The sequence below is a fragment of the Monosiga brevicollis genome, genomic scaffold (assembly GCF_000002865.3).
Source record: "Monosiga brevicollis MX1 MONBRscaffold_5 genomic scaffold, whole genome shotgun sequence".
Classification (NCBI taxonomy): Eukaryota; class Choanoflagellata; order Craspedida; family Salpingoecidae; genus Monosiga; species Monosiga brevicollis.
The window spans coordinates 1,188,689-1,212,219 of record NW_001865042.1 but is presented as its reverse complement, the minus strand read 5'-3'; the positions used below and the strand labels follow the sequence as shown (position 1 = coordinate 1,212,219).

General features: G+C 54.8%; 5 protein-coding genes across 5 annotated transcripts; 3 read left to right on the top strand and 2 right to left on the bottom strand.

Moving 5' to 3' along the window:
• Positions 1–957: 957 nt before the first annotated feature.
• On the top strand, positions 958–7,465 carry MONBRDRAFT_15677 (uncharacterized protein; the record flags this gene model as incomplete). The annotated part of the gene is made up of 22 exons (XM_001744321.1): positions 958–1,107; positions 1,310–1,555; positions 1,631–2,147; positions 2,261–2,289; positions 2,402–2,609; positions 2,735–2,931; positions 3,175–3,292; positions 3,375–3,455; positions 3,611–3,775; positions 3,934–4,199; positions 4,331–4,539; positions 4,683–4,800; positions 4,960–5,254; positions 5,365–5,487; positions 5,619–5,773; positions 5,863–5,988; positions 6,072–6,254; positions 6,380–6,535; positions 6,692–6,802; positions 6,906–7,012; positions 7,163–7,275; positions 7,380–7,465. The coding sequence occupies 22 exons, from the start codon at positions 958–960 to the stop codon at positions 7,463–7,465; spliced, it is 3,759 nt and encodes a 1,252-aa protein (XP_001744373.1).
• A 394-nt stretch (positions 7,466–7,859) lies between these two features.
• MONBRDRAFT_36411 (uncharacterized protein) lies at positions 7,860–9,480 on the top strand. Its single transcript, XM_001744320.1, has 2 exons — positions 7,860–8,185; positions 8,496–9,480. Exons 1-2 carry the CDS (start codon positions 8,077–8,079, stop codon positions 9,203–9,205), a joined length of 819 nt encoding a protein of 272 aa, XP_001744372.1. The 5' UTR covers positions 7,860–8,076; the 3' UTR covers positions 9,206–9,480.
• A 160-nt stretch (positions 9,481–9,640) lies between these two features.
• On the bottom strand, positions 9,641–10,918 carry MONBRDRAFT_31737 (uncharacterized protein; the record flags this gene model as incomplete). Its single annotated transcript, XM_001744128.1, has 1 exon — positions 9,641–10,918. The coding sequence occupies one exon, from the start codon at positions 10,916–10,918 to the stop codon at positions 9,641–9,643; it is 1,278 nt and encodes a 425-aa protein (XP_001744180.1).
• A 794-nt stretch (positions 10,919–11,712) lies between these two features.
• MONBRDRAFT_31736 (uncharacterized protein) lies at positions 11,713–17,959 on the top strand (the record flags this gene model as incomplete). Its single annotated transcript, XM_001744319.1, has 18 exons — positions 11,713–12,888; positions 13,032–13,249; positions 13,339–13,509; positions 13,631–13,796; positions 13,910–14,011; positions 14,119–14,212; positions 14,544–14,720; positions 14,946–15,025; positions 15,181–15,248; positions 15,368–15,553; positions 15,671–15,770; positions 15,947–16,045; positions 16,139–16,331; positions 16,453–16,563; positions 16,684–16,812; positions 16,886–17,221; positions 17,347–17,593; positions 17,689–17,959. 18 exons carry the CDS (start codon positions 11,713–11,715, stop codon positions 17,957–17,959), a joined length of 3,924 nt encoding a protein of 1,307 aa, XP_001744371.1.
• A 207-nt stretch (positions 17,960–18,166) lies between these two features.
• Positions 18,167–23,475, bottom strand: MONBRDRAFT_35038 (uncharacterized protein; the record flags this gene model as incomplete). Its single annotated transcript, XM_001744127.1, has 22 exons — positions 18,167–18,247; positions 18,305–18,353; positions 18,432–18,505; positions 18,597–18,773; positions 18,945–19,046; positions 19,118–19,242; positions 19,392–19,464; positions 19,640–19,753; positions 19,897–20,019; positions 20,167–20,403; positions 20,525–20,672; positions 20,760–20,922; positions 21,009–21,103; positions 21,307–21,416; positions 21,521–21,723; positions 21,808–21,868; positions 22,017–22,212; positions 22,302–22,494; positions 22,593–22,780; positions 22,874–23,031; positions 23,136–23,218; positions 23,373–23,475. 22 exons carry the CDS (start codon positions 23,473–23,475, stop codon positions 18,167–18,169), a joined length of 2,856 nt encoding a protein of 951 aa, XP_001744179.1.
• Positions 23,476–23,531: the final 56 nt, after the last annotated feature.

Genomic DNA, 23,531 nt, shown 5'->3' with positions numbered 1-23,531 from the left:
GAAAGGTGTGGGAGCAGGGTCGGGTCTGACGAGCTGCTTTGAGGGGCAGAGCTACGCACGAGACGACCAGTAGGTGGTGGGTGGTGGCAGGGTGACCGAGGAGATCCTCGCCAGGATGTGTCGGGGGCGTCGACGATCCGGAGGGCGATGATCCCAGCGACACCCGAATGGCAAATCGGAACACAGAGAAATGAATGGGGGTTGAGCTCGTCAAGGGCCAGGCAGCCTTGGCCGTTATGTGATGTGCGAGTGGGAAAGGAATCGAAGGGAGGGTACTTGTGGAAGGAAGCAGCAGTGCCGAGCGTTGTGAACATACCTTTTGCAAACACGCACACAATGTCGCAGACACATGGCGACATGCCTGTGTTCTGCAGTGTCTCACCAGCAGTGGAAATGACTAGGATTTCAATCCTCTCGCCGTCCCTGGCTGGGAACCGCCTTAACATGCATGCACGCAAGCATCAGCGATCATTCAGACACCTGTTCTCAACACCCCTGATGCAGTTGTCAGCATGTCCATGTCAGCAAAAGTGAGTGGGTGAACGAAGAAGAGAGAGAGGAGAGAGACAGAGAGACAGAGTGAGAGAGACAGAGAGAGAGACAGAGTGAGAGAGACAGAGAGAGAGACAGAGTGAGAGAGACAGAGAGAGAATGAATTGGTAAGAGAGAGCACTAAGCAAGAGCAAGAGAGAGAGAGAGAGCAAGTTCCAAAGACCTCCAAAGAGACGCACCACCTCGTGTTCTGCGTGTTGTAGAAATTGTTTCAACACAGCATATTATTGTAATTCCAGGTTCGTTCCAATCGCGTTTGTTCTGCTGCATCTGCCTGGGCTCGGGAACGTGGTTCCTGGACGGCTGGCGTGGTCTCACTCTGGCTGGGGGGGGTCTTCTTGTTTAGGGTGACAGGGTGTTTGTGCCAGGGTTTCAGGGGGAACTTGATCTCCAAAGTTCGGCATCATGTTTCGATTTGCCATTGATCGGGGTGGTACGTTCACGGACGTGTATGCCGAGCTGCCAGATGGCTCCGCAACCGTCCTCAAGCTCCTCTCAGTGGACCCGGCCTATCCGGATGCACCGCGCGAGGGCATTCGTCGCGTCATGTCCAAGGTTGGTCTTGATTTCTATCTCCCTCAACCCCCCAGCTCCTTCCCCAGCTCCTTCCCCAGCTCCTTTCCGCCGTCCCGGCCGCGGACCCCTTGCTGGGTCATGGGTCGCTGCGCCAATCAAGCTGATTAAGGGGCAGAGGCAGAGGGGCTCGGATGGCCCTGTGCGTTTCCTCAAAGATATGGTCCATGTGCATCCTTCATAGTTTTTGGGTCATGAACTGGATGCGGCTCAGCCTATCCCCACCCAACAGATCGAGTCCATCCGCATGGGCACCACCGTCGCCACCAACGCGCTTTTGGAGCGCAAGGGTGAACGCATGGCTCTGGCTATCACGGCTGGCTTCCGGGACCTCTTGCACATTGGCAATCAGGCGCGCCCCAAACTTTTTGACCTTGATATTAGCATGCCCGAAGTGCTCTATGAACAGGCTCGTTCAGGCTCCCCCTCTGTAACCCCCCCTTTTTTTCCCGGTGCGGCATATGCACACACTGGCCAGTGACCGCGTACGATGTCTCGTAAATAGGTGGTTGAAGTGGATGAACGTATTCTCCTGAGTGAAGATGGTCCCTTGCAAGGTGCCACGGGGGAGCGCCTGGAGATTCGGCAAGCACTGGATGAAGCTGTTCTGCGTCAACAGCTGCAAAAGATCCTTGATGCCGGCATTCGCTGCCTCGCTGTTGTTCTCATGCACTCGTATCTTCACGTTGAGCACGAGCAACGCGTCGGCCAGATTGCTCGCGACATGGGCTTTACACACGTTTCCCTCAGCTCTGATGTCATGCAGATGGCCAAGATCGTGCCCCGCGGCTTCACAGCTTGTGCCGACGCCTACCTCACGCCTGCCATCCACCAATACCTGCGTTCCTTTGCCGGCGGCTTTGAGGGAGACCTTGCGGGGGTTCGCGTCCTTTTCATGCAGTCCGATGGCGGTTTGACTCCAATGGATCGCTTTGTCGGCTCTCGCGCCATTGTGAGCGGCCCTGCTGCAGGCGTGGTCGGCTACGCTCTGGCCGCGTTTGACGGTACCACACCCGTCGTCGGTCAGTTGGCCCCGTGCGCCCTCGAGCTGTCCCTCATGCAGGCGGTGGCCCCAAGCGCAGCCCATAGTGTCTTTGCTCTGCTCACGTATTTGGATCATGTATTTGTCGTGCAGGCTTTGACATGGGTGGCACTTCAACTGATGTTCGTGTGCGCCCCTGTGTTCTGTGCCGTCCATGCATGCACTAGCCACAACCATGTCCGCGCCATCCGCTCTTCACTCATCGCCCAGCCCACACGGTGCCTGTGGCAATAGGTGTCTCGCTTCGGTGGTTCGTTCGAACATGTTTTCGAGACAACCATTGCTGGTACCACCATTCAAGTGCCCCAGCTCGATATCAATACCGTCGCCGCTGGCGGCGGTTCACGTCTGTTTTTCCGTGCCGGCATGTTTGTGGTTGGGCCCGAGAGTGCGGGTGCCCATCCCGGCCCCACCTGCTACCGCAAGGGTGGACCGCTGACAGGTAGGCCTCTTTCGCTCTGCTTGACTGTTGGCCTTCCCCATGTCCCGCCTCTGACTAGGCATGGCTCTTTGGCTCATTCCACATGCGACATGGGATCTGCCTCGTCATGCCTTGCCTTATGCCAGTGACCGACGCCAATCTCCTCTTGGGTCGCATCCGTCCTGCCGATTTCCCAAACATTTTTGGCGAGAACAATGATGAGCCGCTCGACGAAGCAGCGACACGTGCGGCCTTTGATGCACTGACCAATGAGATCAATGCTTATATGCAAGCCAAGGCCCAAGAGACTGGCCAGCCGCTCAAGACCCTTACCCCACAAGAAGTCCGTCTTTCAGCGTTGCACCTGGCTTGTCCTTTCTTTTTTTTTTTTTTTTTTCTTTTGGCGCGCAAACGGAGACACCCAGATGCAAAGAGGGGCACGTGTGTGTGTGTGTGTGTGTGTGTGTGTGTGTGTGTGTGTGTGTGTGTGTGTGTGTGTGTGTGTGTTGGCACCGCGCGTGCGTTTGTGTTCACGGGATCAAAGTCAGGGTATTTGTGAGCTCACGCCATATCGCGTGTTGATTAGGTGGCCTTGGGCTTTGTCGATGTGGCCAACGAAGCCATGTGTCGCCCAATCAGGTCACTCACCCAAGCACGCGGCTTCAATATTTCGACCCACACCCTGGCTTGTTTTGGCGGAGCTGGTAGGATAGCGGCCAGTGCCCTCCCCTCCGCCCTCCCCCGCCGGTTTCAGCCATCTTTATTTACCATCCTTTGGTCTTGTAGGTGGGCAGCATGCTTGCGCCATCGCCCAATCCTTGGGCATGGCTCGCATCCACATTTCCAAATACTCGGGTATCCTGTCCGGTGAGTTTTGAGTTGGTGGGCTCAACTTGATTTCGGCCATCCGTAGCTCGCAAGTCAGGACCATTTTGATTGTTGTGTAGCCTTCACGGCCTGCGACTGACCTGCACGTGCGTTTGGATGATGCCTGACTGCTGTTGTGTGTTTGGTCGGTTTAGCGCATGGTTTGGCTGCAGCCGATGTGGTGCGTGAGGAGCAGGAGCCGTGTGCCAGTGTGTACTCTGAGAAAACCGCTTCCACATTGTTCCAGCACATCCAGCAGCTGGCCACAAAGGCACGCGATGCCCTTGTTGCCGAAGGGTTTTCCGAAGACAAAATCATCAGTAAGCGTGGTTTGGGCTTGCACCCCGACGTTGCAGCTTGTCACCGTTCATGTCCATGGCCGAGTGACACTTACAAAGTGAAAAGGCACAAGCTCAGGCTTTGCCTAACCTTGGTAAAAAAGCTCACGCATCTCATTTGCCGCACACGTGGGGGACAGTCGAGCCCTTTTTGAACATGCGCTACCGGGGCACTGACTGTGCGCAAATGACCACCATCGGTTCAGCAACCCGCGTCTCCTTCACCCAGCTGGCCAGTTTGGATCCTCAAGCCTTCTTGCCCACCTTCTTGGAGCAGTACAAGCGTGAATTTGGATTTACCATTCCCGGACGTGACATTCTCGTGGATGATGTTCGCGTGCGTGCCACGGGCGTGACCCGCCATGTGGCCAGCCATGTGCCAAAGGAGACCGGTCCTGCCATTCAAGTACGCTTGCGTGTCTGGGTTGCTTCATTATTCATATCTTTGATGCTTAAGCTCAGGCCGCACATGCGCTCACGGGTAACATTCGCCATAAATGCCGATCCTGTTGGGCCTTTCTTTTTGTACGCCGTCAGCCTTCGGCAACGCATACAATCTATTTTCGGGACGGCAAGCCCACGGAGACGCCCGTCTATCGTTTCAGCGATTTGAGCCTATCAGACCGAGTTCAGGGACCTGCCTTGATGACGGCCGCCACCAGTACCATTCTCATTGAGCCCAACTGCCAAGCTCAACTGACCAAGCAAGGCGACCTCGAGGTCATTGTCGGCGAGGGCACTTCGCGGTGAGCGCGGATTATGACTCTTTATATTGTTCCTCCCCCTTTCATGCTTGGACGCGTCCTTCCTTTCCGCTTTATCTACAAAATGGTCGCACCACAACTCCATCCAGCTCACCGGCTCGTCCGTGCTCGGCATTGTTCTGCAGGCGGATTACGACCGATCTCGATTTGATTCATCTTTCATTGTTTCAGCACCGCTTCATGACCATCGCCGAGCAGATGGGTCGGGCCTTGCAGCGCACATCCATTTCCACCAATATCAAGGTGGGCACTCCTGCATTTGCTCCCCCCCTCACTTTCGCATTTGCCTCGTGCAAATGCTCCATGTTCAGCCAATACACCCAACTTTATTGCTGGCATTTGATTAAAGACCGGGTCCGGTATCCAATTGTGAGCCTTCTCACTCCTGCATACCCCTGGCAGGAACGCTTGGACTTCAGCTGTGCTTTGTTCTCGCCGGATGGCGGGCTTACGTCTAATGCACCTCATATCCCCGTGCATCTGGGAGCCATGCAAGAGGCTGTGCGCTATCAGATTGGCATCGTGGACAATGACCTGCAAGCCGGCGATGTCTTGGTCAGCAACCATCCAGCAGCTGGAGGCAGTCATCTGCCTGACATTACCGTCGTTACACCCTTCTTTCGAGCAGGCCATGCCAAGCCCGTGTTCTGGGTGGCCTCTCGTGGACACCACGCCGACATTGGTGGCATCACTCCCGGTATGCCTCTCAATTTTTCATCGCACAGCGACTTGTCTCGCCGACAGGCAAAACCACCTGGGCCCTGCATCACGACATTCATCGTCATATCATGCTTCGTTCGGACTCAGGTTCCATGCCACCCCACTCCAAGTCGCTGCTGGAGGAAGGTGCCGCCATCAAATCTTTCAAGTTGGTGCGAGGCGGTCAATTTCAAGAAGAGGGCATTACCGAGCTTCTGATGGAGCCCAAAAGTAAGCGTGCGCGACTCATGTGCTAGCTCTGCACAGAATGTGATCCCTCGGAAGTCTGACAGTATGTTTGGACTACAATGTTTTGCGAATCTGAAACACATTGTTCCGGTTGTACCCTCTCGTGATCACAGAGTACCCAAACAGCAGTGGCACTCGTAACTTGAGCGACAATCTATCGGACCTCAAGGCTCAGGTGGCCGCCAACCAGCGTGGCATTGAGCTCCTGAATCACCTCATGGATGAGATGGGCGAGGACGTGGTCATTGCTTACATGAAGCACATTCAGGTTTGCTCTCCTCTAGCAATCGCTTGACCAGTCCTGCTCGGGCTCTGCTATTGCACGTGCGGCGGCCGCTGATCGTATCCTGCGTGTAGGAAAACGCCGAGGTGGCTGTACGCGACATGCTCAAGGCCAAGGCTCAAGCTGCCCGCGAGGCACGCGGGACCACGCGTCTGCACTGCCGTGACTTTCTGGACGACGGGTCGCCCATCGAGCTCACGGTAAGGCTGCCGTTGCACTTGAGTGCTACCTCGCTAGCCAGCCGGGCCTTGCCCATGTGTCATCACTGGATGCTTGGATTTAGGTGGATATTGACGAAGCCACAGGATCGGCCACGTTTGATTTCACGGGCACGGGGCCCCAGGTTTTGGGCAATCTGAACACGCCCCGTGCCGTGGCGTATTCGGCAGTTATTTACTGCTTGCGCTGCATGATTGGCCACGATGTCCCTCTCAACCAGGGCTGCTTGGTGCCCGTGACCATTAATGTAAGTCTTGGTCGTAGATTTTTGATTGGGGAGGAGGGCAGGGGGTATCTTGTATGTGATCACTCTAGAAATTGGATTTCTTGAGCGTGTTTGCTCATCTTCACTTCTTGGACCGGGGCGAGTAGATTCCTCGTGGCTCCCTGATCTGGCCGAGCGATGATGCAGCTGTGGTGGGCGGCAACGTGCTGACATCGCAGCGTTTGTGCGATGTTATTTTAAAAGCCTTTGGTGCTTGCGCCGACTCGCAAGGGTGCATGAATAACGTGACTTTTGGCAATGAGGTATAATGCCGCGCAGATGATCTCTCCTCGTCAAGTCGTTTCCGCTATTTGTTTCCCAGGCAGGGGCGAAACTTTTGCTGGCGCAAGAAATCTTCCAAAAGCTGGTTTGACCAGACTCCTCATGAATGCGAATCGTTTTCGTCTGGGCTCGCGTAGCGCGTCGGCTATTACGAAACGATTGCTGGTGGGTCGGGCGCCGGCCCCGGCTTTGATGGCCGTTCGGGCGTTCACACACACATGACCAATACTCGCATCACGGACCCAGAGGTGCGTGCCTTTGCCGGCAGGGTGTGAGTGAAAGGAAGTTCACGAGTTGGGCACGTCTGTACTGAATGCGATGTGTGGGGTGGTTTGGGCGCGTGTGTGGTAGGTGGTGGAGCGCCGTTATCCTGTGGTGGTGGAGCGCTTCCACCTTCGCGAAAACTCAGGGGGCCAGGGTCTTTATCGCGGTGGTAATGGCGTCGTGCGTGAGCTGCGGTAGGTGATGGACAGCCATAGCGTCATGGCTGACGTGGCGCAATCATGCCTCGTAGCTGGTTGTTCTGCAAGCTATTGTGCTGAAATGGCTATGGGAATGGCTGGAGTGCCATCATCGCTCGCTCACCTATACAAATGTGACGTGTGCAGCTTTCGGGAGCCAATGGTTGTATCTGTGCTGACGGAGCGACGTTCCTTGCAACCCAACGGTTTGGCGGGTGGCGGGCCTGGAGCGCGTGGTCTGAACATCCTGCGTCGTGCCGGTACGTGCCTGACCTTTTTTTTCCCACATGTGCTGCTAAGGTTTGCTGAGCTTTGCTCACCCTGGTATTGTTGCTCCTGACCAAAATCCACGTTTTTCCATCAGACGGCCAGGAGATTAATCTTGGCGGCAAGGCCAGCGTGTCTGTTGCCGCGGGTGATGTCCTACGTTTGCTGACACCAGGTACATGAGGCGTCTTCCTCAGCTGAGCCAGTGTGGCCGGGACACGTTGGGCCCAAACTGCTTGTCGCTCATATCCATTTTTTTTTTTGACTGTGCAGGAGGCGGAGGCTACGGCGCAGCCTCGTCCGACAGCTCTGACGAGGGAGCTGAATCAACTCCGGGCCGTGCCTCAAAGCGTCCCAAGGTCGAATAATCGACATGGCCCCTCTCACAATTGATCAGAAGCACACTGTGACTTGATAACCCTTTCGAGGACATGAACTTGCAAAGCACATATGCCGGGAATGAGGTTCCATAGGAAAGAAAGAAAGAAAAAAAGAAAAAAGAGTTGAAGAGGAACAACGCACAAAAAAAGACACGAAACTGGTTGTCAGGGCTTTCTTGATGTTTTTCTTGTTAACACTCTTTGGTAAAGGACTGACGCTGTTCCCCCCCCCTGTCACCTGCCCGGGCGCGGCCCTGTTTTGATTGGAAGACGTGTCGACGTTGAACGATAGTGGGTGACTAGGAAGAGAGGGGTTGCCTGGGGGAGAGAGGGAGAGGGCACTTGGCCTCGGGTGGGCTCTCGAGGTCATGGTGTCTGGCACATTTCCGTGAGCTGGGCGTGAGCGCGGGCAAGATGGCAACCTCTGAATTGACACCGGCTCAGCGTTTTCTGCTGGAGGAGAATCGAAAGACGTTGCAGGCGTTGCGCACTGAGCTTGGAGACCTTAAGGAAAAAAACCGAGGTCTGTCAGCTTGTGCTCGTCGGGAGAGTCTAGTGAATCGGACCATCGAACACACACACACACACACACTCTCTCTCTCTGCCCTTTGACCGTTGACTTTGCTCGGCAGAATTATTATTCGAGTTGCACGTTCGGCAGACTTCAACCTCCGCATCAACCAGCGGCCCAGGTTTGCAATGATTGGCCAATGTTCTTCTGGGCCTGCACCTTTGATGGTGTGAGGGGTCCTTCTGTGCACCCCTGACCCAGCGTCATTGCTCATGATCTCCATGTCTGGATGGATGCGCCACGCTGGTTCAATGTGTGGCAGATGAGGAGTCACAGGCGGAAAACTTGGCCCGCGTGACAGAAGAGCTGGCGGCGACGCGCCTTGCGCTGGCGACAGAGCGCGAACAACATGCGCAGGCGCGTGCCCGGATCGAGCAGTTGGAAAGCCAGCAAACACAGCACGTTCAAGAGCTAGCACAGCTGGCCACGCGCATGACGGCCCAGCAAGGCCAAATTGAGGCTTCATCAGTGCTGCGTGCAGAAAATGATGCACTTCGAGACGACAATCGGGCCTTGCATCGTGCGCAGGCCGAGTTGACCATGCAACTACATCTGCTGCGGCGTGCCTTTCACGGCGACGCGCCTCAACCAGTGCCAGCAAGTGCAACGACAACGACAACGACCACTCTACCAGGTGGTAGTCAGCCCGGGGCCGCACCTGGGGCTGTACGTTGTTTACCGAATTTACGCAAAGATGATGGCCCGTCAACTTTGGCCCCCTCACCACCGCGGCATCCGGCACCCCACACCACGTCACCGCGGCGCCACCATACCCATCACGTTCGCCGCAGCTTGCCGTCAGCATTGCCCAAGCCCTCCACGTTGGAAGTTGCCCGCGTTGATCAAGAGCTGCGTACCCTCGTGGAGGAGCGTCGTCGTGGGGCGTCGGCGACAGAGCGGCCTGGGAGTCACCGACGCCGCGTATTGGGGCCCATTGCACCCGACTCAGCCACCAACAGTCCCCGTCTGTAATGGACGAAACGTTCTTTGTGAACGGCAACGCGCCTTGCAGCGCGCGCGCGTGTGTGTACCGAGTGGTAGACAACGATACTTGAGATGAATGAACCTTATCGACCTTTGAATGCTTTACTACAATTGTTTCGAATACCTTACCCCGTCTTGTCATGCCTCGTGCATGACAGACTCGCAGTGCGAGCGACGGACGTGCAGGGTGAGGGCACACCAGGCAGGGGTGTTGACCCTTGAACTCGGACCTTTGGCGTAGCATGTAAATTGATGGATTACAGAATGACAGACCGATTGAATGAATAGAAGCAAAGCAAACTCGAATGAAAGCCAGCCTTGTTGACGTGTGAGTACTGGCATCAATTTGCCGGGCCCATTCTTCCTTTCCGTCGGCCAGCGTACACGTGTGGCAAAGCGAAAGGTTGATCAGGACAAGCTTAGCTAGCCCTCGAGGGCCGAGGAGAGGATGGAGATGGTCGGGCCCAGAAGGATAGACTGCACATCTGCAGCATGATCCTGGGCAAAAGCGGCCACCTGATCATGAAAGTACTGCTTTGCCACTGGAGGAAGGGGCATGCCAACCAAGAGCACCAGCATGAGAATCCAGCGCTCAAGGGAACGTTCGCGGTAGTCTTGCCAGCATTGCTCCCAAGTATAATCTTGGACGCCGTTGGCGCACAGCTGCTCCCAGTAGTGGCGGACCCAAGCCTTTTCATGCTGACGGCGCACGGGTACGGTGACATCGCTGATCATGAACTGGCCAATGTCGGTCATGGGATGCCACACGGCGAGTTCAGACCAGTCCACCATAACCACGCGCTCGCGTTGCAGGTCGTAAAGCATGTTGGAGGCGTGGCAGTCACCGTGCACGATGGAGAAGACTTGGCCACCCGCACCGCGCAGGAAAGCTTGAACGCTGTCCCAGGTGGTGGCAGCCATGGACGCGTCAATCAATGCGACAAGTTTGGGATCCCACTTGGTACCGCTGTTGGCTAGGTCCTTGCGGATGCGCTGCCATGAGTTGGCGGTGGCCTCAAAGCCAGCCTGCCACTGACTGCGGCCGTGGCCCGTGTACCAGCCCTGGCTTTTGAGCCAGCTGAATTCGCTGCCATGCAAAAGGGCGGGGTTGCACCAGTCACTTGCATGGAGTCGTGCTTGGGCTTCCATGACAGCGCGCGCCACCTGATCGTAAGGCCGCTCGGCGCCGGGGGCAAAGGGGGGCACACCCCAGCACTGGTTGCCAAAGTACATGTTGACGCCGCAGATGCCATCGGGGCCCAAGCGCTCCATAATAATGCATGAGCTGCCCGTCCAGGCACTGGCATTGGCATAGATCATTTTTGGGGACAGGTCCATGTTGCGCTGCTCAAGAAACGTGTAGGCTCGCGATTCACGGGTCACGTTGAAGAAGATGCCCATGGCTCGCACGCGGCGTTGTCCGACCATGTTGCTCTTGAGCATGAATCGATGTTGAACGCCATCAATCTGGACATCAATGGACTGCATGTTGTTGGAGAGGCCGCGATTCTCACTGAGGGCGCCTTGCTCCACGGTCAAGGGGGCCGTGGGATCGAGATTGAGGAGCCGGCGCATGAAAGCCGGCGTCACTGTGGTGCACGTGGCCGTGGGTTGACTGGGTGGACAGAGCTTGTACCAAACTTGGGTGAGGACATCCACCAGGGTGGCCCACCCATAGACAAGCCACACCTCGAGCTCCATGTTGATGGTGATCAAGCGTCGTCAGTGGGCGTGGTGTGAGAGGGCCAGCGAAAAAAATCCTTCGGTGCAAATCAACGGCGATCCACTGTGAAAATCAGACCATATGCCCATGGAAGAAAGGAAACAGGAAAAAAATGCCCAGCGCTTTGCCCCAGAACCGTGCTCCAACAGCAGCAACAGCAACAACAACGTACCTCCCGTCGACACGGAGCACGGAGCACGAACGCCGCGATGTGTTATGCAATGAGTGTGAGAGAGAGAGTTTGAGAGAGTTTGAGAGAGTTTGAGAGAGTTTGAGAGAGTTTGAGAGAGTTTGAGAGAGTTTGAGAGAGTTTGAGAGAGTTTGAGAGAGTTTGAGAGAGTTTGAGAGAGTTTGAGAGAGTTTGAGAGAGTTTGAGAGAGTTTGAGAGAGTAGTTTTTGAGAGAGAGACACACACTGTCGGGTTTCTTGTTCCTACAGGATTTGGCAGATAGCAACCACAAGAACAAGACGTTGATGTCAACACTGGAAACAAGTTGAAGAAGGGTCTTCATTAAGATATTGTAGAAAATATTAGAGAAGTTGCAGAGAACAAGGTGATGATAGAGTTAATAGCCGAAGAAGGAAAGTAAGAAGAGGAAGCGACACCAATTTTTGAAGACTTTTCCCCAATTTCGAGCGCAGTGACCCGCTGAGACCGCGGTTCGGTTGGACGGCGCCTTTGGGTCGTTCTGTGGGCGTGGCATGACCGTTGGCTTCGCTGCACGGGTGAGCACAGCATTTGTGTCCATTGCCGCCGCGCCAACGGCTAGCCATGGCGCAGCGCCAGCGGAGCGTGCAGAGCGTTAGTGCACTACAGCGACAGTTTCAATCACAGTTTGTGGCAGAGCACCAGGAAGAGTACGATGATCTGAAGCACCGACGCGAACGCATTCGCGCCCAGGTTCGTTGTCGAATCCCCTTTGATCCCGTTTGCTATTGGTGCACAGGCCTTTGCTTCAACCGACACGCCCTCATGTCTGCTACGATGATTCAGAAAAAGGCTCTGGCGCAGGCCGCAGCCACGACCACAACTGCTGCTCCAAAGCCGACAGGACCGCGAGCACCAGACCCTGGTCGACGGAGAGGAAGCGGCAGTCAAGGCACGGCCGCCTCTGCTGCCCCACCTGCCAATTCCAATCCACGGCGCCGACCAAGCAAACTCGCCCGCAATCGCTCCAGTACGAAACGTGACCCAGCTGTGGGCCACAACCCAGATCTGGATGATGCACCCGTGCAGCTTGTCGACGGCCCCGTGCGCAATCCCCGCGAAACTAGCTTCACGACCATGGTGTCCCGCCGGCCCATGAACAAGCCTAATTTACGCTACAAAAACCACCACCTGACCCCACTGGCCGGAGCCCAGCAGGATGATACCAACCTTGAGCGCAATACCTCTGCCCCACCCCACTGGCGCCCCCCCACCGATCCAGTTCGCGACATTCACAGCGCGGGCAAGCATCCTGTACTTGCTCCCATCGCCCCCAAAAGTGACAAAAAGCCACAGGCCCAACTTGCAACACAGGATCGCAAAGCTGCGGCCGCTGCGCCGCCCAAGGCAAGTGCACCAAGCCGAAAGGCCACGACCCCACCCAAGGCAAGCGCACCGAGTCCAAAGGCTGCAGCCGCGCCCAAGGCAAGTGCACCGAGTCCAAAAGTGGCAGCACCCCCAACTGAAGCAGCTGCCCCTGGTCGTCGTCGACCCCACGTCAAGGCAAGCTCCTCGACGGGTTCAGCCACTTCCGTCGACCCCTCGCCCCCCCCGCCAAGCCAAGAATCCGTCGCTGCAGCTCAAGACCTCGAGCAAGCTCTGGAGGCACACGAGCAGTTGAAAAAAGCACAGCGGGACACCGCGTCAGCTGAGGCTGAGCACGTTGAAGCCGCTCGCCGGAAAAAAATGGCTGCCATGGCCAAGAAGCGGCAGCAGGAAGCTGAGGCAAGTAGTGACCATGTTGTCTGTATCTTGTTCTGCGCCGGTTTTGGGGCTCAATGCCTGTTTGGTGGCCACTCTTTGTTCTTCCCAATGGCGAGGACTGGCTGCTCTCCGCCAGCATCCTTCTCAATCCAAAGTTCTTGCGTTCTGTTGACTTGTAGGAACGAGAAAAGCGCGCCGAGGAGCGGCGGCAACGGCTGCGCGAGCGTGAAGCTAAGCGTGAGCAGCAGCGCATTGAGCGACAACAGCAGCAGGGCGATGACGGTGATAATGCCGATGATGCAGTGCCCGCCCCTGTACGGGCCGCCTCACCACCCTTACCGACACACCGTCCCGCGGTTCAGTCCGTGGCGCCCCCTGCCGAGCAGTCTGACCCCACGTGAGTCTTTCAACCGATTGCGGCTCGGGTGAGCGCTGGACAGGCCATTTCGTTTCTTCTCGCATACTAACAACCATTCATGCTTCTAGACCAGCTCCGCCTGTAAATCCCCCAGCCGAGGTGGTACCGGCCGTGGATGAGCCTGCAATGCCATCAGCGACGTATCAGGTGCCGGAGCCTGCGACCATTGAGACTGAGGATGGAACTATTTTGACTTTGATGCCCTGCCCCACATGTGGCCGCAGTTTTGCAGCCGATCGGTTGGTACCGCCACATCTGCACCGCGTCTTCTTGTCGACTCAACTTTCGAATTTTCGGCCAATGGTCTTGACCAATTTGGAAACGATTCCATCTTATGCACCTTTGAATCCACCCTCGTAGTCTGGCAAAGCATCAAAAGGTGTGCCGACAAAATCAGGACTCCAAGCGTAAAGCCTTTGACGTAAAAAAACAGCGACTCCAGGCCATGGGCTCTGAAGCCATTGCTTTCGCGAAAAATGCCGAGCGTACGGAAAAGAAGTATCAGAAAAAGAACGAAGTTCGCAAGGTTTGTTTTGCTAGCTGGCCGTGGAATCCCTGCCTGAGCTGAGTCGACAAACCCCCCGCATTCTTGGAGGGTGCTTACTCGTTTCGTCTCGTTGATGATCTCATGCGTGGCAGAATAATTGGAAGCGCAAGCATCAGGACTTTGTTGCCGCAATTCGCGCTGCTAAAACAGGCGATACCGCCCCGCCAGCCATGGAAGACCCTTCGCTGGTCAAGGTACGTGCATGGATCTGGTGACTCGCCTGGGCGATGTCGTGCTGTAGTGCATCGTCTCACCGACCGGTTTCTGCCATGGTAATTGAACGGCCATTTTCGACACGTAGTGCCAACACTGTGGCCGTACCTTCAACGAAGATGCGGCTGAGCGACACATTCCTATTTGCAAGCGCAAGGCCGACGAGCAGCGCATGAAAAAAGGTCCCGCTAGCCGCCGAAAGAAATAAAGGACATCAGCAAGACTCACTGTCTCTGGGAAACCGCTGCATCATGCCACACTGGTGATTGATGTAGGTCTGGTCGAAGACCGGGTTCAGCAATCAATACAGACTGTATTCGTGCTCTTCCGTTCATCTCGAGAAGCAGCCCATCACAAAGGCGCTGGCAGCACCAGCGAGAGAGAGAGTTGGCCGTTTGGACACCACTCCCCATATGACACCGCGACGTTATTTTTGGCGCAGCAACTTGAATGAGCAAGGTTAACAAATCTGCAGAAAGTCCATCATAAACTACATTAACCCTTCGTGAACAGAATTTGGAGACAAATTTCAAAAAGAAAGAGAGAGAGAGAGAGAGAGAGAGAGAGAGAGAGAGAGAGAGAGAGAGAGAGAGAGAGAGAGAGAGAGAGAGAGAGAGAGCCGCTGGATGAGCTGCGGAGACAAGAGCGAGGAGGGTGTGGGGGGGGGGAGGGAGATTATCAGTGCCGAGGGTGTGTCGGATGTGCCTGGGGGGTGAGGCAGTGCGTGGGGGTATAGACGAGGTGGGGGTGGGGGTGGTGTGGCAGCCGGGACCATGAGGTGGCCGCAGATCGCGCGATTCTTTTTGATCGCGTATCTGGTCGCGACGGCTGGCCTCGTGCTCTACCTGCACAGTCACCGCCAAGCCGGGGACTTTCGCTTCTCGTTCCCGTCTGTGCACGTTAATATGGGAGCAGATCACCAGATGCACCATCAGAGCCAAAAGGAGGCACACATTGCCATTCCTAAGATCATCCATCAGACCTGGAAGGATGAGGTCAGATCAGCGCACTGGCATATCCACTCCATCTGCAGAGCGGGCGACCTGCGTCCACTCGAGTCTCCTGAGACCCGCCCGGCTGCAAGCCACCTTACTATATCGCTCGCTGGCGCTGACGGGCACGCCTCTTTGCTTGCATCATGATTCCGCAGAATGTGCCTGCCAACTGCATCGCGCCCGTGCAATCATGGAAGCAACTCAACCCCGACTACACGTACAAGTATGCCATCGGTGCTGCGCTGATAGCGCCTATGGCGTTCTTCATCCTCCCGCGCACAGCAGACTCGGCTTTGATCAATCCACAACATTTCACGAAAAGAACCCGCATGTTTCTTTCAGGTTCTACACCGATCGGGACATTGATCAGCTTATCCACGAGCGACATCCTGAGCTCAAGCCCCTGTATGCGCGCATGTCGCCCATCATGAAGGCGGATCTCTTCCGCTACTTGATTCTGTACGATGAGGGTGGAGTCTATGCCGACATTGATGTCGAGTGTGCGCAGCCAATTGACGAGTGGCAATGGTGCGTCTTCAGCAGCCTTCAATGGCCCACTGCACGCCCGCTTGCTCCATGTATTTGTCAACGGCGCGCCCGAGCCCATTGCTGATATGCAACATGCCCAACTCTTCTGTTCTGTAGGCGAGCACATGCCCACTTCAACGTTGGTATGATGGTTGGTTTTGAAGTCATCACGGGCAAGCGGCCAGACTGGCGCAAGTGGTTTGCGCGCAAGCATCAGGTTCGCACACTCGATGTGGAGGCGTGTTGTCGTGGGCCAGCGAGCCAGCGTCCTTGTCTGGCACGGCGCACGTGAAGCTTTTCTCCTCCTGATTGTAGGATGACCATCGTGCCTAGTCCGACGTCAATGCTGATGCAATTTTGGCTGCCTCGTTTTCTTCTTCTTCTATGTCGTAGATGTGTCAATGGACGATTGCATCCATCCCGCAGCATCCAATCCTGGCACGCGTGATTGATAACATCTGGGCCGAGTTTGATAACCGAACGGATGCCCAGGTACCCAATGCCAAACTGTCATTCCGCTCATACCAGCCAACCTTTTTAACCCTTACATGTCGAGCTCATCACATCGATCATCATCGTTTCAAGGTGCAACAAGCGAGTGCGGTCGACCTGACTGGCCCTGCCGTCTGGTCTGATGCCGTGACCGGCTTTTTCGACGAAGAATTTGGCGTTGAATTTGGTGTCGCACCCTTTGAGTCAGACTCGTTACGTGACAACTTTTACTTGGTTGGAGATGTCTTGCTGCTTCCTCTGCGTGCCTTTGGTACCGGCTCGGCTGGTACGTGCGCCACGACCATCGTGATTGCTGTGCTTTTGTGTCTATCTATGCATGTATGTATGCGTGTTCGTGACTCTGCGCCGGCTAGCATTCATGCCCACTCTTGTATTGCCGAGCATAGGCTACGTTGCTCCCCCCAACTTTCCTGGCAATGAGATTTTGATTCATCACAACTTTCAAGGGTCATGGAAAAAAAAGCCAGCCCCCCCGTCGTTTGCTTTGCCGGATCCTGGTGCGTTGGCCCAGGCCACAGGCTGTGCCCTTGTTCTTGGGGTGCGATTTCAGCTTGGTCTGATTTTGTTCACCATGTTCTCATCACCGGCAATGCCAACTCGACGCCTTCGTATCTCAGAAGTGTGTGATGTTGGGCCCAGTCAAGCTGAGGCCTGTGTGCGTGGATATCCTGAAGTCGGATATGGTATCAAAGCAATCATGGACGGTGACGTTGGCACGGTCTGGCGCCAGCCCTGGAAATACGATGGTATGTTGCCAATGCTTTTGGTAAAATCAGTCGGCTGAGAGCCTCTTATTCATGGTTATTGCGTGGACGATAGATAAGCACACGAAACTGCCCATTGTATTGACCCTCCAATCCCCGGATGCCCAGCCTTTTGTGCTCAAAACCTACGAGCTGATCGTGGATGATTCGGCACCGACAGCTTGGACTGTGTACGGAGCCACTGACAAAGCGGGGACGTGGGTGAAAATTGATGCGCGCGAGGCCGTGGACTGGTCCATATTGACGGACCAAACGTTTTCAACAACAACTGCCACGCCCTTTGCCTTTTACCGCTTCAACTTTACTGCCTCCAGCAATTCTAACGACCGCGTCTTGACCCTGAATGAACTCATCTTGCACGATCTACCCAAGCCCCTGCCACCCACCCCCGGTATGCTGCATGCGTCACTTCCTGCGGGGTTGCCTGCTTTCCCCGAGCTACGCCCTTCTCTCGTGGTTCTGTTGTCAGGTCACCCACACTCTTCTGCATAAATCTACTTTGCTTCGTATTTGCAGTTTGTGGCCTCTACGACAACAACGTGACCGCCTGTGCTTGCTGCGGTGGTTCGACCTTTGGGAGCAAAGAAGGTCCCGCCCATGCATTGGACGGCAGCAACTCGACAAAATGGCATGTGCAGTGGGAACCCAGTCAATTCTACGATACCTTTCCTTGGCTCAGCATTGTTTTTCCTGACGCAGTAGAACTGCGCAGCTATGCCATTCGCTCCGCGGATGACTTTGAGCTACGCGACCCCGCCAACTGGTTTGTTGTTCTTTAACTTTTGCCCCTTGCCTCAACCTTTTCGGCTCCTGTTAACTGCCTGCCTGAGCGACACTGATCTCATGTCCAAATTGCAGGACGTTGCTGGTGCAAGAAGCCGATTCTCACGTTTGGGAGACGGTTGATGAGCGGTTCAATCAAACTTTTGCCCAGCGTCATGAGCTCAAGCACTTTGCTCTAGCCAAGCCCGTGCGAGCTCAAGCCATCAAGCTAAAGTTGACGGCGCTACGGGATGCCTCTCACCTGCAGTGTCGCCACACATTTTGCACACAAATCGGCGAGTGGCGGCTTGAAACGGATCGCAACGATCAGCTCCCCAGTCAGCATCAGTTGTCCCAGGAATCGTGAGAGCTGCGCCGCCGAACCCTGAGTCATTCGCAATGTTAAATTTCTCCTTCTTGTATCTGTTTGACACCATCTTTCTCAAGCTTGTTTTGGTCGAAACGAACGCATGAACACATTTGCGTGAGCGTCGGATTATCGCATGGGCTTTTATCGTTGCTCGTCAATTTGCAGCTCGCTCGATCTGAAGTTGAATAAAACAGGCCAGCGGCATTATTTGCTGCTCTTGTTCTGCAACATTTTAGCGGGCTTTTTTGACTTTTTGGGTGAGGCCGCTGCATCAGTGTTTGTCGACTGCGTCAACTCAGCTGCGTGGCGCTTGCCAGCATGTGCATCCTTTGCCAAAGGCACTTGCACCGTAACGCCGGGCAGCGACGGCTCAACCAAACGCACAAGCATTCTAGGCCAGAATTCAATCGATCAGCATTTGAATACCATGTACACTCTTTCCTGTCAATGCCAGCCACGCAACACGTACTGTTCTCGCTGAGGATCCGAGCTATCCACTTGAACTTGGACCTTGACCTTGTCAAAGACACGCAAGTTAATGTGCTGTTGGAGAGGGCACCACAAACACCGATGCCACCGTGAGCACAAGTGGTTGATCAGAAGAATAAAAAAGGCAAAGAGCTTGATCACAAACTTGGTCGTCTTTGGTGACAGTGAGCGCCATCTTGTTTTCATCATAACTCAGCTCGGGCGCCTGGCCGTCCGCTGCATCAAAGTAGACGCGGCCTTCCAAGCCATATGCTGGCACCAGCACAGCAATCGCATTTTTTCGCACCCGAATGATGTACGCCTCTTCGTGCGTGGTTCGTTTCTACGGGTATCGCACCAAACACCGCGCAATCAGTTTCACAGACAAAATGAAGCCAAACTGAAACCAAAAAAAAAAAAAAAAAAAAAGAAAAAAAAAAAAAAAAAAAAAAAAAAAAGAAAAAAAGAAAAAAAGAAAGTCTAAATCATTTGTGTGGCTTTGCTCATGACGGACCTTGAAGAAGAGGCATGTGTGCAGTTCCAATGAAGACCGTGCCGCATACTGGGCTTGTCGGTTGCGAAAATTCAGGTTATCGCAAATGCTGGCGATTTTGTCCTAATGCAAAGGAGGTGTCAGGCAGAGTGGAAAAGGATTTGAACCATCCTTGACGGGCACATAAAACTCACCTTGTTGAGCAGATCAGGATAGGTAGGATCAGCGCCAATACAGGCTGCTAAAAGCCGGTGTACCAAGAGATCCGCGTAACGACGGATGGGCGAGGTGAAATGGGTATAGATTGGGCTTGCCAAACCTATTCGGGCAATGATAAGGAGAAGTTAGGATGAACGTGTGGGCCACCACCATTGGCATTTGCAGGAGCGACGGGCAGGGGTTGACGATGTGCGTTTTTTGTAAGTGCCATCGTAGCGTGTGTAGAGCCGCGGTCAAAGCCCAACACACCGTAGTGGCCAAACTCAGTCTGTGGCACAGTGCCTGAGCAGAAATATTGAGCAGGGAGCATGCATCGAGTGGCCTGTGTCATGAAAGAGACCGTGAGGGCGGGGTCGGCAAAACGCAGCAATTGTGGGCGAATTCACAATAATGGCAACGACATGGCTTGGATCAAGGTGCGAGACGGCCATACACCCGTGGCCAGCAGGTGCTCAAAGGAATAGAATGTATGTTCAACTGGCACGAAAACCACGGACCAAAATGCGAAGAAGAGTATTCATATAAGGCTGGCCTTCGGGTTGGGCCATATCCAACGACACCGCCAGCTCTTTTGATGAGGTCGTGCTCAGGGTGACACCTGCAGCCTCGGCCTGAAGCACGCGCAAAGGCAATCATTTGAGGGACGATATGCAATGGTGCGAGCGTGTCATGCGATGAGGGAAGACACGAGGCCTCTCAGTCCGCAATATATAAATAGAACTGAGCAAGCAAGAATGCGAGCCCAGCTACGGACCGCTTTCAACAAAGGCTCAAAGTTGGACGGAGGGGGCGCTGGGTGGCGACGCAGGACGGCACATGTGGGAAACTGTTTGTGTATTTCTCGAGCTGATGAGACGTTGGCTAATAGCATAAACTCCTGTGCGATTATCATCGAAGCGGCGGCAAAAAGGACAATGAATGTAGGGAGCTCATGTGTATCTTGTCAAGAACTCGCAAGATGGATCCCACGGCCGGCGATCAGGCGTTTAGACCGGAAAGATCCTGTCCACCACGCGTGACAAACCTCCACAAGCGAGTTGGTGTCATGAAGTTGCTTCATTTGCACATCCACGGGGTCGTGAGTTTCTGTGTCAATGCGGAAGCGCACTTCGGGCGATGCCAGCATGAGGGCACCAGCTTCAATGCGCCGCCGCTTCACAATCTTAGCCAAAGCATTGAGGCGGCGGATTGAGTCGGTCAACGTGGTTTGGTCGGTCTCATCATCGATGCGTGCTTGTGCTTCAGAATACTCGAGCGCAGCCTATCGTTGGGTGTTGTCATCGCATGAAACAATGAGTGCAGGTGGCCCAAGGAGCGTAGTCTAGCAACAACGACGGCATCGAGGTTGTGTGGCCCCGAAAGCAAGGGCGCAACAAACATACGCGAGATCGAATGATGGACTTGCAAAAGCGAGTTGAAATGATGTCAGCCTGATCCGTCATTTCCCAGATGCAAGAAAAGGCAAATCGCTCCTCGCCACCGCGAAGCGAGCACAGGTTCGAGCTCAACAGCCCTGGCACCATGTCAATGCTAGCGTTGCCAATCACGACCGAGAGTTCAGTGTCAGAAGCGCAACGGCCAAAAATATGACGCTGAGTTCAAGCCAGAAAAACATACCGGCGGTTGGACAAATACACGGTCGTGCCACGCTTGGCCGCTTCCTGATCCAAGGCGGTGTTCGGTTTGATGAAATGGCTCACGTCAGCAATGTGTACACCCACCTCAAAGTGGCCGTTGGGCAAGTCACGTAAATGAAGAGCGTCATCAATGTCCGTGCAACCTGCCGTTTGCGTTTGACGGATGTGAGCGCGGGACCCTTCGCGAAAGCGTCCACATGACGTGCTGTAGTGCGATGATGCACGAGACCTGGGGGATCAATGCTGCAGACTTCCAAATGCCGCAAATCCTCGCGCCGGGACAGGTCTTGCTCTGCGGCCAGCCAAGTTGCGTCTGGCAAACAACTATCGAGGCAGGTACAACCCACATGCCCAGACCCAGCAAAAGTCATGTGAGAACAGAAATGGTAAGGGCGGAGAGGGTTCAAGGTGCGACTTGGTACAAAGTTGCGCAGCTGTGGAAAAGCAACTATCCTCTGAAGCCCTTCCATCTTCCTTTAAGAAAAAACAAACAAACAAACAAGCAAACAACGACAATCGTGACGTACTCCAGCACCGCTTTCGAAAACGGTTCAAAGGGTACAGCGTGTTCGAGCAAAACAACCTCGGTTTCCGTGTTGACATCACCAATGGGCCCCAACACGCGGACGAGGTGACCCTAAAAGGCACGACAGGGCGCAGAATGAGCCCACCACAAGTCGTGAGCATGCAAGCGGCGCCTGTGAGAGCGAGCGAGAGGTGGTTGGGTGAGTGGGATCGTACAATCGGGTATTTGCTGTTGGTCGGCCAGCCATCCACAGCGAGCACAATTTGTTGGCCCACGAGTTTGTCAGGTTGCTGGGAGCGAAAGCGAATAGGTGGTAGGGTGGCTTCCTTGGCCGTGAACAAGAACAGGTTTGGCGAAGCGGTGTTGGAATTGGCGGCCAAGATACCACAATAGGGCCGCCAGCGCCGTCGCACAATGCCTAATCAAAAAAGCAGGTGAGCGTCGGCAAGGCTAGTGGCGCAGGTGCACGCCAGCTTGGCATGTCCGGATCATCAGGTCTCACCAACAACTTGACCAGTGCGCTGAGTACGCTCTTGCATGTCCTCCAGCTCTCCTTCGGCGTCCTGTTGAAAAAAAAGAAGAAGAAACAAGCACGGGCAGGACGAATCAAAACATTGTACGGTGCAAGCGCGTCTCACGCGCCGATTCCATGAAAATGATTACGGGTTCAGTGTCGCACAAGCACTCTGAAAGCAATATTCTGCCGCTCACCTGAGTACCGTCCATAACAAGGTGAGTACCTTCGGGGCGCTCGATGATACCGCTTGGAGTTTGCCATTGACTCTCGGGCAAGATCTGCAACGCAACCAAATCACCGTCAACAGCACGGTTCATCAAGTTGCCAGGGACAAAGACGGGATGCTCTGGATCGTCGCGAGGTTTGACAAAGGCCTCCTGGGTGTTTTCTCTGTGAGTTGTCACAAGCAATGGGGTCATATATACGCTTGCCGGCATGGGAGTGGGTGTGGTGTTTGTGGGAGAATTGCGAGGCCGAACCTGGAGATGCGCAGGGTGCCCTGCACAAGTTTTCCAGCCTTGAGTCCGCCTTGGACTTCAGCAGGTGAGAGGTGGGCCTCAAACACGGTCGTTTCATCTTCTTTGCAAATGGCCGTTTCGACAGCGTCGGAAATGGTTGCAAGCAGGTCCACCAAATCCGGGCTAGGGCCAAACCGCTTGGCCCATTCGTGCACTGGGGCAAAACATGTCAACAGCGGCGTATAAGCACCTCACATCTTGAGACATCTATTGCTTTAAAGAAAACCGAATGAAGGTATCACTTTTGCGTACCGCTGTAGGCTGCCAACCCCTCATTTCGGGCCCGACGCAAATTCTCGGCATCGTTGGTGAGCAGAATGACGGCAAACTCCTCGGGGCAAGTCTCAGCATGCTCTTTGTAATGGGCAGCGGCTCGGCGAATTGCGCGATCGTTTCGGTCATTGGGACTCTCTCCTTCCTCTGCTGTGACGTGTGTATCCCTGCATAGTGTACCACAGTCAGGACTGGCGGAGATTGGTGGAGGGAGTAGCCTGGATGACATGGTGTCGTGTAATCAGTCCATGATCACCTACTTGCTGTGTTCGTTAGAAAAGACATAGAACCTCTTGGCAGCGTCTGAACTAATGCCACGGATACGTTGATAGGCCGCCAGGCTGCGATGCTTGACCTCATCCAAAACGGTGGTGGTCAAGACCACGTTTTTGACGGATGGATGCTCCAACACGTCGAGCTGCAAAACATTTGAGAGCATGAGTGCTGACTGATCAAAGCGCGCACTCCGGGATCCTGCAGCATGTGCTGGTTCGGTGTTGCTCAAGGTTGCAAACAAAATACCTGATGTAGAACGGCATTGGTGTCGGGAACGAGCACGGTGCCGGGCTCTAGACAGGGTTCGGTCTGTTGGCATTTGGTGCAGCCTAGGAGCATAGGCGGGGCCACAGACCGGTGATCTGTTGAGGTGTATATCCAAAGGCCGGGCCAGTTCGAGGCTGGTAGGCTGGCTGCCGCTGGCGCAGGAAGCAGCAGCTACCAGATGTAGGTTCAGAACATGGCATAGGGGCATGTACGCACCATGCAGCCGACAATGAATGTCATCGCGGAGGTAGTGCTCGCGGGACACCTTCAGGACGGCGCCCTTGCGGGTCTTCTTGCTAAAGTTGTTCTTCTTCAGCATGTCTGTCCGTTCTCAACCACTCAGTCCTCCACCTCCCGTACCCAATACACTTGTGC

Coding starts and splice junctions, on each gene's coding strand:
- MONBRDRAFT_36411 (XM_001744320.1), top strand. CDS start 8,077: ATGGCAACCTCTGAATTGACACCGGCTCAGCGTTTTCTGCTGGAGGAG. Junction 8,186..8,495: donor CCTTAAGGAAAAAAACCGAG/GTCTGTCAGCTT, acceptor AATGTGTGGCAG/ATGAGGAGTCACAGGCGGAA.